General features: G+C 44.3%; 1 protein-coding gene across 3 annotated transcripts in view; it reads left to right on the top strand.

The window, feature by feature from the left end:
• Positions 1-15,000, top strand: part of tfeb (transcription factor EB) — a 93,246-nt gene that overhangs the window by 53,914 nt on the left and 24,332 nt on the right. For all 3 annotated transcript variants that reach the window (XR_014569585.1, XM_083770522.1, XM_083770523.1), the window contains exons 5-7: positions 5,909-6,007; positions 6,866-7,057; positions 12,390-12,479. Coding sequence is in view for 2 of the 3 variants with exons in the window: in XM_083770522.1 (XP_083626648.1) it covers positions 5,909-6,007; positions 6,866-7,057; positions 12,390-12,479 (381 nt within the window). In the remaining variant the exon portion in view is untranslated. The remainder of the gene's footprint in view (positions 1-5,908; positions 6,008-6,865; positions 7,058-12,389; positions 12,480-15,000) is intronic.

Genomic DNA, 15,000 nt, shown 5'->3' on the forward strand with positions numbered 1-15,000 from the left:
AGGCTATACACATTATAGCCTTTCATATTATGTCTTTCAATCAGACATTATATGTCTGTAGGCGTGTGGTAAAAGGTAAGGAAAGGTACTATGTTTACCAGGGTAACTGGGCTAAGCTCAATAACTTGTTTACAGCCAGGCCCTGCTCATAGAACATTTCATGGTAGGGGTTCAATGCCTTGCTCAAGGGCACTTCAACGGTGGTAATTTTAACGTGCCGGTCCGGGGATACGAACTAGTGACCTTCCGATATCAAGACCGCTCCGCAAACCGTTCGGGCCACCGCTGCCCCCTGGTGACTTGAGTTGAATTTTATAGCATTTATCTTCCCACCCCTGAGATTTTTTATTTAACTACATTGCAAAAGTAGTAGCATTACTTTTGACAGTGCAGAAACATAATTGCCTTCCTTGATGAGCATCAACGACCATCATCAGCTGGGCACAGTCACAGACACACACAGCTCCCCTCTACAGTCACAGACACACACAGCTCCCCTCTACAGTCACAGACACACACAGCTCCCCTCTACAGTCACAGACACACACAGCTCCCCTCTACAGTCACAGACACACACAGCTCCCCTCTACAGTCACAGACACACACAGCTCCCCTCTACAGTCACAGACACACATAGCTCCCCTCTACAGTCACAGACACACACAGCTCCCCTATACAGTCACAGACACACACAGCTCCCCTCTACAGTCACAGACACACACAGCTCCCCTCTACAGTCACAGACACACACAGCTCCCCTCTACAGTCACAGACACACACAGCTCCCCTCTACAGTCACAGACACACACAGCTACCCTCTACAGTCCAGACACACACAGCTCCCCTCTACTGAAAGTGACTATAATTTCTCTCCAGAAGCACTTGAATATGATGGAATACGACTAAAGCTCACATTTCACATCACACACTCCCCCCCCCCCCCCCCCCCTCCCCAAAAAAAGAGATGACCTGACCTGAGATCAGATTCACAGGTCAGATTCTCAGGCACCCTGGCCAGTGGCCACCCACCCACCCTACCTCCGTTCACTCCGCTGTCTCCCCATCGCATGTTTCTCTTTTTTCTTTTCCAACTGTTCAAAAGCGATATAATGCCTCAATGCTTTCTATACCCCCATTTAGGCCTGACCTCAAAATTAAAAAGATTCTTCCAAATCCTCCAGTTTTCTGAAATAAATATTTTCACGATTTTTCTAAAATAGCAGACCTACAAGCTCATAGCGCGCCACTCGGTGGCGCGCTATGAGCTTGTAGATCTGCTATTTTTCAATATCTAAATTATAACATAATTTATAAAACTCCAAAAGGGGTTTCCGCCCCAAAATGGGTTTTAATTAGAAATGGGTTTCCACACCCCCATTGCGCATTTCATTTTTTTTCGATACAGACCCAAAATCCACCCCCTTCAAGCGCAAATGTGTTTTTGTCTGTCTGTCTGATGAAGATGTCATCAGGTCATGGAGTTGACACCCAATAAAGTGTGTTTATGTCAGCTGTCACAACTTGGCTTCTCTGCCATTAAATGTGCACAGATCATATTCACACACACACACACACGCACACACACACACGCTAACGAACAGTCTGTGTACTTGGCACTATGTGACTATTTAAATCCTGACCTTTTTTAATTCTCTGTGACCCTGACACGGACTCTGTCGCTCCGATCCCCTTGAGGTTGCTAGTTAGACACCGCGTTGACTGATTGTTTACCTTGCGGTACTGAGACGGAAATTAATCTGTCATTTGCTGAAACTGTCGTGGCACTATAATTGGGGTGGTGTTTGTTACGAAGCATCCTATTGGCTGGTGGTTGGCCAATATACTTGCTTGTCTGCCAGACGGATGCAGGGAGATTATTAACTGAAGCATCCATATTTTTTTGGTTTCAATTTACAATTTACAATTTAGGAATTTGACAAAGCGACTTACATTAAGCACGGACAAAAAGCAGTTACTTTTAAAAAGTAAGGAATTATAGTTATCGTTACTTATCTAAAAAAGTAATTTGTTACTTTACTTTACATTAAATTCTGAAAGTAACTACTTTACTTTACTTTACTTTAAAAAATAATAATATAAAAAACGATTTAAAAGGTTTTTTGTGATTAATTAATCTCAATTAATCGCATATCAATAGGCCAATTTGACCTGATCATCAGTGAGCTTTTTTTCAAATGGATTTGGATACGAGTTAATCAATGAATAGTGACTACATAAGCATAGGCAATTAAAAAAGTAGTAATAATAATAGTGATAATATTATTATTTATATAATGCTTCTCTGAGTACTTAAAGACGCTTTTCAAGGGGAACATGAGAAAACAAATAAAAACTACTTTATTAGAGAAAAACTAAGACTATGGAATAAAATAAATGAAAGTGGAATGAGATAGCTGGGGAAACAAATATTCTAGAGGTGTGTAACGGTTTGAACTTATAGGTGGTGGCTGGCATGTCTTGTGAGTTTTGGGAAGTGCATAGTTTTGACAGGTCTGCCTGCTGTGGACAGTGAAACCCTGACCATTAAACACGGGACAGACAACGATACAGTATATCATTCATTGTGAAGCCAGCAACATGTTGATGCAAACAGACGTGTACAGTAGCTGCTCGGCCTGCTCCAAATGATATTCCCATTCGTCTGTGTCTGCCCGTGTAAACGCAGCATCGAGTGTGAGGCTTGGGGAACGGATGTAAAGTACCATAGTGTTATTAAGGAGGACTCCTTGGCTTCTAACGATATGGACCAGAGTTAAACTAATGTTAGCTCCCATGTTAACTAGTTGCTAACCTCGTCAAAACAAGTTACCTTGGGTCGCAATCGCAACTTCGCAAGTACTCAAAATAGTGTTTAAATTTCCAACTCCCAAAGCAACCGATCTCGCTGTCATGATCCGCATTTGCCATTTTAGCGTGTGCTACTGTATTATGATTTTTGTTCTACCGGCGATTTCTGTCTGTGTAGTATCTATGTATGTGTTACAAGGGTTTAGGTGTCTGTGACTAAATGTGTTACTGTTTACAACAGCCATAAGCCCGCCCACCCTGTAGACTGTCTCTGATTGGCTTACCCTGAAATCTGGCCCTACGTTAGCCAATCAATGACCTCTTCTGCGACGTGCTTTTATCATGTTAGGGTGTATCAAGCCATGTGGGCTGAGAGGCTCAGGCTAGTATGACTGCACAAACGAAACTGTCAACACAGAGAGCGCTCTCTCTCTCTGCACTGCAGTCAGCAGCACAGAGACGCCTGTATGAATGTATGATAGACTCACGGAGCTGCGAGACTCAGTTTTCACTGATCACATAAATTCATTGACATAACGCCATAACGCGGGTAACGCTCGCACAATAACTATAAGGCCGTTATGGAATGGGGAATGTAAAACGTTAGGTTACAAGTTACTGCAAATAGTAGTTACGTTATGTAACGTAACGCGATGTAAGGGCGTTAGTCACAACACTGCATACAGTATATAAAAAGCATTTATCATGAAACATTCGTAAGCTAAGAACGTAACAGTGGAATATCTATATGATGAAACTATACATATATACTATACTATACTATGATAGACCAGCACCGACCCCGCTCAGCCGCTGTTGAAGTGCCTCTCTGATATCAAATCTTGAACGAATACAAACGTTCTCACTCAAGCAAGACCGAAGTCATCATTTTCAACCATAACCCCAGCTCACCCATCACCCCAACTCGCTCCCCTCAGTGATATAACATCCGTTCTTCGGTTAAGAGCCTTGGTGTCACCTTTGACAATAACCTCAAATTCGACAAGCACATTAGTTCTGTGGCCAAGGCTAGCTTCTTTTTTTTTTTTTTAAGATATTTTTTTGCGGCTTACGCCTTTATTGATTTTTTAAGGGATAGAAAGTAGGCTGACAGGAAACGGGAGAGAGATGGGGGGATGACATGCGGTAAAGGCCGTGTCGGGTCCGGGAGTCGAACCCGCGGCACACCGCGACTGGATCACCAGTCCGGTGCCCAGACCGTTACGCTACGGCCTGGGCCAAGGCTAGCTTCTTTCAACTTTTAGGCTTCTAGCTATAGGGCAAAGGCCTATCTGCTCCTCGCTGACCTCGAGAGAGTCATCCACGCTTTTATTTCAACTCGACTAGATTACTGTAATGCTCTCTATGCAGGCATCGATCAGTCGGCTCTTAGGCGTCTTATCAGCTCGTCCAGAATGCCGCCGCTCGCCTCCTCACCAACACAAATAGGCGGGACCATATCGCCCCCGTCCTCGCCTCCCTCCACTGGCCCCCCGTCCGCTTCAGAATTGATTTGAACCACTTAACATGCTATAAGTCTGTATCAAATGCTATCTAAGTCTACAAAAGTGCTATCTAAGGGGGTATAGGGTAAGTGCTATGGGTCATGATGGAGTCTGAAAAGGTGGGTTTTGAGACTACGGCGGAAGATTGGGAGTGATGCTGCAGTTCTGACTGCAACAGGAAGTGCTTTCCACAGTTTTGGAGCCAGAAGGGAGAAGAGTTTGGGACGTGTGGAGCGTTGTCCCGGCGTTTTTAGTGAGGGTACTTCCAGCTTCCCTGCGTTGGCTGATCTGAGTGCGCGGGAGGGTTTGTAGGGTTCAATCATACTTGCAAGATATGGGGGAGCCATACCATTGGTTGCTTTGAATGCCAGCATCAGAGTTTTGTATTCTGTGCGGGAGCCAATGGAGGGAGTGGAGCAGGGGGGAGACATGTGAGAATTTTGGTTGGTTGAAGACCAAGCGAGCTGAGGCATTTTGGATCAGTTGGAGAGGCTTAAGTGCACATGCCGGTAGGCCAGTAAGGAGGGAGTTACAATAGTCACGTTTTGACAAGACTGTTGTCTGGATTAGGAGCTGGGCTGATTCCTGGGTGAGGAACGGTCTAATTCGTCGTATGTTATAGAGTGTGAACCTACAGGATCGAGTGACAGCTGATGTGAGTTTTGAACGAGAGCTGACTGTCCAGGACAACACCAAAGGTTCCTGGCTGTCGGGACAGACGTTACCAGGGAGATAGTTAGCTCCCGCATAGGGCAGGACTTAGCTGGGAAGAAGAGAAGCTCAGTCTTGTCTGGGTTCAGCTTGAGGTGGTTGGAGGACATCCACTGTGAGATGTCAGCCAGGCATGCGGTGATGCGCTCTCCCGCCTGAGTGGCAAAAAAGCAGCAGCAGAAGAAGCTAATGCTATAGCGTCGGCTCACGATTTCTATCTTTCTCCAGAAATGTTAATATAGTAATGGCGATGCAGTGTAAAATCGGAAAACTGAACATCGCCGATTTAATTTGAGTGAAGCTTAGCTGCATTAACACAACTGACTGCTGGGTTACCTCTGCAATGAAGAAACAAGAGGTTTGTGTGGTGTATCGTTGCATTTGTGTGATCGTTGTCGACTCAACTTGTAACAAGGTTACACGCTGGGTCGAGCTGTGACCATGAATAAGACAATCCTGTGTGTTCAGACCTTCATCAGGAAGAAGGAAGACTCTATTCTGACGTCTAACGTTAGCTTTCTTTTTGTTGTTTTTGTTTTGTTAGCCACTGCGCCGACACAGTCGTTGCTTGTCATGAAGATTCGCTTTAAAATGGTGTAGTCGCTTGTCGTAGTTTGGAAAAAATATTCCAAAGTGCCAATCACAACAACGAGGGGTAACTTGTGTTAGGGAGGGAAAGTGTTAAGTATGTTGATGCCGGTAGATGTACTTTTATGTAAAATTTGAATTACCCGACTTTTACGTGTGTGTGTGTGTGTGTGTGTGTGTGTGTGTGTGTGTGTGTGTGTGTGTGTGTGTGTGTGTGTGTGTGTGTGTGTGTGTGTGTGTGTGTGTGTGTGTGTGTGTGTGTGGCTGTGTGGCTGTGTGCGTGTGCTTGAGTACAGGTACAGACCCACCTGGAGAATCCAACAGACTATCACATCCGTCAGTCTCAGAGACAGCAGGTGAAGGAATACCTGTCTACCACCCACGCCACCAGACAGGTACATGTCTGTCTGTCTGTGTGTCAAAGTATAGTCTTTGATTTAATGGTGAGACAGAGCTGGGGGTGCTGGGGGTGTGTTCTCTCCACCGCGTCATCAGTGCGCATACCCGAGGGTGGGGTTGGCGAAAGGGCCTTTCTGTGTGGAGTTTGCATGTTCTCCCCGTGTCCCCCTAGGGTCAAGGACTGTCTAAAGAGGACAAGAAGCGAAGACCGTACGGGCGACGCCATGTTGCTCACATGGTGCACCATGGAAGGAAAGAAACATGCGCAGTTGCAGACCAAGGAAGCTGAAGGAGGAAGTGTTGGCTGCATAAAGCCCACTGCGCATGTTTCTTTCCTTCCATGGAGCACCATGGAGCAACATGGCGGCGCCCGTACGGTCTTCGCTTCCCGTCCTCTTTAGACAGTCCTTGCCTAGGGTAGGTACCCTCACAAAAAACATGCAGTACTCCTGGTCTCTATAGTGCCTCCCCCTGGCCAGCCGGGGCGCCTGATGGAGGGGAAAGGAACTGGTCGGAATAACGTGTTCCTTCCACGCAGTACGTCCGGCCGGGGAAACTCTCCCCCCCTGTCGGGTGAAAAGAAGCAGCTTGGACTCCTCATGCATAGAAGGAAGCATGAGGTCAGTCCGCTGCCCCCCCCCCCCAGGTTGGCAGAGGAAGTAAGGTGCCCAGGATTACATTAGATAATTGACACTAGGTGAAAAAATGGGTTGCAAAATCGTGGGATAAAGATTATAGAGAAAGAAAATGTTGAGAGAGCATAAACACTATAAACTCTCTCTCTCTCTCTCTCTCTGTGTCTCTCTGTCTCTCACTCACTCACTCTCTCTCTCTCTCTCTCTCTCTCTGTATAGACGGTCAACGCGGTAGCGGGCGTGGTGCAGCCCTCCCCCCCTCCCCCTGGTGGGGGGGGCCCGGCCTCTGCCCCCCCGCCCCCCCTGCACTCCCCCCACATGCGCACGGAGCAGCTCATGTCCGCCAACAACAGCGCCCCCAACAGTCCAATGGCCATGCTCAACATCGGATCCAGCAGCCACGAGAATGAGGTATGCACGCACAGTCGCTCGCACGCACACACGCACAGTCGCTCGCACGCACACACACACACACACACACACACACACACAGTATTCAACCCTGGTAGATGAGTTGATATACTTGATACTTGACGATTAATATACTGTAGAGCAGTGGTTCTCAACCTGTGGTACGCGTACCACCGGTGGTACTTGAGCCCCCCCAGGTGGTACGCGGAAAATAATAATAAAAATAATATATAATAAAAACATAATAAAACTATTGAAATACTACTTTGAATGGAAATAACATTACCATAATATCACTCAAATTGAATTAAAAAAATGTTTTGTTGAACACTTTGTCAGCGTGGGAAGTCTGAGAACAGCGCATTTCCTGGCTGTTACTTTTAATGCGCCTGTACTGGTAGTAGCCACGATCAAAACAAACAAGGGGAACTGATGGCTGGCGCCTGGCGGGATATTAAACAGCACATATATATAACTAACAGTCACAATGATGCAATCGTGGCTAAAAACGGGAACGCTAAGGAAGAGAAGAGAACAGGGGGATTTGAGCAGCGATCTATTTGTTTTAACATAAGTTATAATGGTGGTCATATTGTCATTATAATGGTGGTCATATTGTCATTATCATTTTGATAACAGTGTATATATAGGTAGGTACCCGAAATCCATCATAAACCCGCCAAAAAAGCATCAATAACCACTAATAACCGGGCACGTTTGGCCGTGGTGGTACTTGGAGTGACAAAAAAAATCTGAGGTGGTACTAGGTCTAGGTGTAAGACTAATTATATTGACAATTTACAAATAAAACAAATACAAGTTAGGTAAAAGGTCAGTATAGAAGAGACCCAGTACAACAAATACTTTTAGTTTTAGCTATAAAATTACTTTTAGTCTAATGACTTTTACTCCAGAGGGAGTTCAACAAACCACGTGCAACCCAGATTCGGCCTTGTAGCAGTTTGTGTATAGTCGACTTGTGCTTTCTTTTGAAATGTAATCAAACCCCCACCGAAATAATGTTTATTATACTCATTATAATATACTGATACTCAGACAGTGTGTAACACTTGGGAATCGAACCCGGTACTCCCGCGTGTTATATAGAAAGGCAGCATCTGGCCTGGGCCGTGGCTCAGCGGTCCAGGCACCTTGGCTGGTATAATCCAGTCTGGCAGTGTGGCCGCGGGTTCGACTCCCGATCCCGACGGCCCTTACTGCATGTCACCCCCCCCCACCCCATCTCTCTCCCCATTTCCTGTCAGCCTATAGTCCTATACTGTCTGTCCCTCCATAAAAGAAATATTAAATAAAGGTGAAAGCCACAAAAAAAAAAAACATTTAGAAAGGCAACATCTTTAAGGGATATCCCTGCTATGACTTGGGGGAGACTTTTAGGCCATCATCAGGCTGATGTTGTGAGCCTCTCTGCTACTAAATTAATGTTAATTTAAATTGAGATATTCCTCTAGTTTGGCCTCTAGACTCTAAATTGATGTTAAAAAAAAAAAAGGCCAAATAAAGACCATGCGCCTCCACAAATCAAAGGACAGGATTCCTGGGCAAGAATTTCATCTTTTGTTAACACAAAAGGGCTCTCAGGACTTTAGCTGGAGCCCTCTATACTGCACAAACTAATTGGACTTATTCTAGGCCTGGGACCAATGACCCACCTATATGCTGTTTTAGATTATTGTTCATGACTGTATATATACAGTATGTGTGAGTTCATGGGACCCCAGAATGGAAACAAGAACGCAAGGTCTTTCTTCGGAAATCCTTTTGGACCAAAATGCCATGACTGTACCTTGTGCTGTTTCATTTTTCTTTTGTCTACTAAAATATTCAAAAACCCACCTATATGCTGTTTTAGAGTATTGTTCATGACTGTATATATACAGTATGTGTGAGTTCATGGGACCCCAGAATGGAAACAAGAACGCAAGGTCTTTCTTCGGAAATCCTTTTGGACCAAAATGCCATGACTGTACCTTGTGCTGTTTCATTTTTCTTTTGTCTACTAAAATATTCAAAAACAGTCCGTCCCGTCCCCCCCCGTCCCCCCCCCCCACGTAAAGACCTGGAGAAATATTGGCCCGAACACAGACTTAGTTGACTACCCCTGACTTAAGCGGTTAATTCCTAATGCAGTTTTCCCATTCCCAGAAATGTCCAAAGTACAAAGATCTGCCTTTGAAGTGGAGTGGGGTGTAAAGTGCAAACATCACTTGTAAAGTACATTTACTAAAAAAAAGAAAAAGTACTTAAAACATTATAGTACTCAACTAAATATAACGTGATACTGTCCACCACACTGCCCACGCAGAATGGTAAAATAATAAAAACCTTCATTTAATGCAGGTAAATGTTTCGTAAATGCTCAAATAATAAAACCTTAATTCCATTCAGTTAAATGTTTCATAGCAGTGGTTTGTGATTGACACGTGCTTGACCACCTGCAATATGACTTGATTACAGCATCTATACCGTATATATAAAAAGATATATAAAAATATGATTTTATTGGTGCCATAATGACTTCATTGCTCCCTGATATGAGTACATGCGTGTGTGTGTGTGTGTGTGTGTGTGTGTGTGTGTGTGTGTGTGTGTGTGTGTGTGTGTGTGTGTGCAATCTCCTCTTCCGACAGAGAGAGAGAGAGAGAGAGAGAGAGTGTGTGAGAGAGACAAAAGCATGTGCATCAGTGTGTCTGTTTTGATTGCTTGAATACTTAACAGTTTGCAGGAGAAAGAAAAGCACTGTAAAGTACAGTTCAATACAAGGTCTGCTAAGAGGATTTAAAACCCAAGAAAACACTACTATGGCTTGTTTACATTATGGTCCTTTGTACTCAATTCATCGGAACATTTAATGACATCCAAATATACGCTGCTATGCAAAAAAACATCACATAAACAACTGGAAATCATAAACCAGCTCACAAACGTGCGTTGTATAGATCTGCTATTTTCAGAGCACAACCTTAAACATAACATAACATGACTTGTCTTTTTAGTGGATCTCTTCTTCACTTGTCCCCCACGTTTTAGAGCTAGTTTTTATTTGCTGACGAAACTGTCAATATATTTATTTAGGCATAATTTTAGTCATCATAGTTTAGTTTTTATTTAGTTTTCATCAGTGAAAGAAGGTGTCTGTGTGTGTGTGTGTGTGCGTTAGTGAGTGAGTGAGTGCGTGCGTGCGTGCGTGCATGCGTTGTTGATCTTACCTTAAAAGCTTATATAGGCATGTATTGACTAACTGAGTCTAACTGACTGTGATTATCATTGGCGTTTAAACGCTCCATTATGGCCTTGGCAGCCGTCATTACAGCTTAACAAGTGAGCGAGGGACAAGACAATATAAGGACGAGGGCCCTTTGAACACACGGCAGACTTTGACCACACGTCTTGGCATAGTGTGGCGCCTCGCTATACTCCTGCCTCTCTACCTGTAACATGTTATGATATTAACCCATTCTGACCTGAGATCAGATTAAAAAAATGTCTTCTACATCCTGACAGTTTTCCATTCTGACCTGAGATCAGATTCTATCAGTCGCTCTTCGATTTTTCAAAAATAGCAGACCTACAAGCTCTTAGTAGCTTGTAGATCTGCTATTTTTTCAATAGCTAAAGCACGACGTGATGCTAACACCAAAATGGGTTCCCGCCCCAAAATGGGTTAAATCTGCAAAGCCACACACTTATTTGAACCCAACGTGACCTGAGACCAGATTCCACAAAATAAAATGTTTTCTATAAATCACAAGTGTGGTCCTCAAATTCATTTCATGTCGAGGACCCCGACAATTATATGTAAGTGTCCCGCTGGCCGCCGACCCCCATTTGAAAAGATGTTGTTCCAGGGACACCCCCGCCCCCCCCCCCCCCCCCCGCAGTAAAGGCTGTCGGGATCGGGAGTCGAACCCGCGGCCACACTGCCAGACTGGATTATACCAGCCAAGGTGCCCAGACGGCCTGGTGCCTGGTCTTAACGGGTTAAAGAAATAAAACTTAATTCTGTTAGTTAATTCTGTATGGTTATAAATGAGTCCCCCTGAAATAAATCGGTATTTAACAACAAAGCAATTGGATGTGCTTTGCACAGAGCATCGAGCAAAGGAAACACAATGAGCCTATATGCATTGACGATAGGATGCATGTAACAAAATGAGTACAAAGCATCAGATACAGTTAGAAGAAGAGGAAGAGGACGAAAAAGGCAAGCCAGCGGCAAACAGAAAGGTCTTTAGTTGTGTTTTATAATATGAGTGTCAGCATATACCTGCATTATTTTTTCCCCTGAGATTTTGTCCCCAATAAACATGCTTCCACACGTTTATTTTTGATTTTATGGGACAGAAAGCAGAGCTTTTCCTCCAGATGACCTGAGAGATCATGGATGGTTCATATGATATATCAAAACAATATATATCAAACTAATATTGTATATAGACCAACAGTAGCATTCACACCTTTATAGATATAGTATTTTGACAGCCGTCTCTACTTTGCATCTCACCCAATACAGCTGCAACAATGGCCCATTTATGCAATATTTCACAAGAGGGTGTGCTTTACCGTCATTAATGCACGCCTGAGAATTGTATTGTATAATTGCAGAATATTGTGATTATACAACAGTTGCCATTAAAAAAAACACGCTCAATGACTCAATTTCATTAAAAAACTAAGATATTCGCAAAAACAAAACAAGCCAATTTAATGACGGATGCAGTCACTACGACCACAAATAAACTTGCTAGCCTAGCAACCCAGCAGCCAGCTGAGATCTGGGAGAACAGAGCAGCTGATTTTTATGTCGAGGTGATTAGGCATTCCATCATGCTCACTTGAAGCACGGCCAGATGGCTGTTTCAACCAATTAGATTGCTTCCTCGAAACGACCTGTTGTTATAATAAGCAATATTACACGGGGGGTGTGCGTTATACCGTCCGTTATGGCACGCCTGCGTTGCTGCAGGAACGAGCCGATAGGCCAGTCACCTTTTCATCTATACAGCACCACCTGAATTACTTTATAGAACCTTTTGTCATAGTAACAGTACGTTTGGGGTTTGGGGTTTGGTGTAGACTGAAAAAGAACGCTAATTAACGTTCATTTATTATCAAAGTATTCTGAGGCACCCCCCCCCCCCCCACCCACTTTGACCCTGGTCTAGCGTTTTTACAAAATGTAAGACTTTAGTGACACTCGAGTCTTTCCGTCCACAACAAACGACTTGTTATAACCACGGTTTGCTTCTAACTCTCCCGGCCTTTTTTTTCTCTCTTTTTCTCTTTGTTCTTTTGTGGCTTCAACTCTTAGATGGACGAGGTCATCGATGACATCATCAGCATGCAGTCCAGCTATGATGACATCCAGGCGTACGTGGACTCGGTGCAGATGCCCAACACGGTATGGTGGTACGGGTTCCAACCGGAACGCCAAAGATACACTCCGCCAGTGGCGTGCACATATAGACACCCCCTGCCCTTTTGGCAATTTTGCTCTTAAAAAAAAAGAATTTGTAGTGTGTGAACCATGGTGACATTGATCAAATCTTGATAAAAAACCCTTCTACTATATTATTTAGGCCCCCACAATCTAAAGCTAATAAAAAAAAATAAAAAAAAATAGCAGACCTACAAGCTCGTAGCGCGCCAATCGCGCTATGAGCTTGTAGATCTGCTATTTTTCAATAGCTAAAGCACCAAAATGGGTTCCCGCCCCAAAATGCACTGCACAATGTGCCCTTTTTTTCACTTGAGCACCTGCCCCTCTAAATGTCTGTGCACGCCACTGCACTCCGCTTTATTCTGTCTGCTCTGTAGTCTGATTCTGTGCTTCTCAAATGGGGTCAAATGGTAAATGGTGCATTTATATAGCGCCTTTATCATTACATTCACCCATTCACACACACACACCGATGGCAGCGGAAACCATGCAGGGCACCAACCAGCACATCGGGGAGCAATTAGGGGTTCAGTGTCTTGCTCAAGGACACTTCGACAGTAACTCTGGGGGAGCCCACAGGGTTCGAACTGGCAACCTTGCGGTTCCCATCCAGCCACTCTACCCCTGAACCACCGGTTCCGAAATCCAAAATTAATCTGTGACATTTTTTACCGATTCCGACCCGTTCCGAGATTTCTTTCAAATTGCGGCACCTATAGTCCGACCGAGATCCGATTATTTCCAATAGGCCCAGACCCAGCCAGGCAGACATAAATGTGGACTATATAGAAATAATATAACGTATTGACCAATTACCATTTTATGATTAAAGCGCGAGAGAGAGAAAGATAGAGGGACACAGACAGACAGAGAGAGAGGTTCCCTGCAGGCTGCGCGGATTGCGCACTGCAGTAGAGGGTGCGTGCATAACAAAATTGACCATACGGACACATCTTTTTTTTTTTTACACACAATCATCAGTTTTAGCAGAAGCTAGATGCATGTCCCGGTCTTGGCTGAATGGAATATTAACAAGGCACGACACTCAATGCACTTCTAAACAGCTACTTTGCTCTCTTCTTTATCCACGTGCTGTGGGGAATGGGGATACACAGGAGAGTTGTCATGGTTGCTTTAAACCTTCTATTACATTGATTTGAGCTTTGCTATAGTTTGCTTTCACCTCTGTTGTCGGGATCCGCGATATAAAGTATAATTGCACGCCGGTGTTTTCATTCAAATCAGCACAAGGCAAAAACCATGCAGGACGGGGTGCTTGAATCGTGTGGTATAAGTCTTGCGCTGCTGATCCTAAATCAGCATAGTCGTCACACCTAACACAGCCGTTCGTGTCGCTGCAACACTATAACCTGATCCTAGGTCAGCCTAAATTATCACACTTTAAACAGAACTTTCTTTCCCCATCACACACTGAATTAATATTTTATTAACATTTGCGACAACAAAAAAAGCACAGACAGTTCACACTCACACACACACACACACACACACAGTAGCCTATAAGGGCTCTTCTCGGATCCCCTCGTACATTACACATAATGTCAGACTGAATGACAGACCCGAGATCCGAGGGGGGGTTTTACGTCACGATTCCGACCCTGCCCCGAGTGATTGCTAACCTGACTCTCATCGCCAGATGGGGGCGGTATTGGGTAACCATGTTCCCCAACACAGCCAACCATCTGGGATTTCTCAGGGAGTTGAGCTAACGCCGAACCGCTCCGTGGTTCGAACCAATCAGCGTGAGCTAAGGGCGGGATATGTGCGAAACCCGGATGTGAAGCTATATAGACACGTCAATATGATTGGTTGTGTTTGCACGCCCACACGGTGATAGACAGACGGTCCCATCCAATCATCTACCAAGTATCTTGAAAAAAAGGAACAGCCACCGTCATCGAATTTGCTTCCGAGATACCAGATCCCAATAAGCTGTGAAACAAATTTGTGTGTAGCAAGCTTCTTGGATCTGGCAGCGTCAGGTTAAGTGATTGCGATGAAACGCGACTCCGTGTGTTGGTTTTTCCGGCTTTTTCGGCGTCTGTCAGTTTGTTTTTTAGTCTTGCCAGTCGCTATTTGAGCTTTAATAAAAGATGGATGTATCAAACAAAGGCTTTTATTGGGTATAGGCCGTAGAATGACGATTATTTTATTCTCAATTACAGTTGCCATTATTTCATTTTAGTTAACAACCTTATTGGAGGACCATTCTGGGCGGGAACCCCTTTTGGTGTTAGCATTATGTTATGCTTTAGCTATTGAAAAATAGCAGATCTACAAGCTCATAGCGCGCCACCGAGTGGCGCGCTACGAGCTTGTAGGTCTGCTATCTTTTGAAAAATCGAAGAACGACTGACATAGAAACATAGCTTTTTCAGAAAACTGTCAGGCTGTAGAAGATATTTTGTAGAATCTGATCTCAGGTCAAAATGGGTTAATCCTATTAAACGATTGATCGGGG

The sequence above is a fragment of the Protomyctophum parallelum genome, assembly GCF_964188405.1.
Source record: "Protomyctophum parallelum genome assembly, chromosome: 8".
Classification (NCBI taxonomy): domain Eukaryota; kingdom Metazoa; phylum Chordata; class Actinopteri; order Myctophiformes; family Myctophidae; genus Protomyctophum; species Protomyctophum parallelum.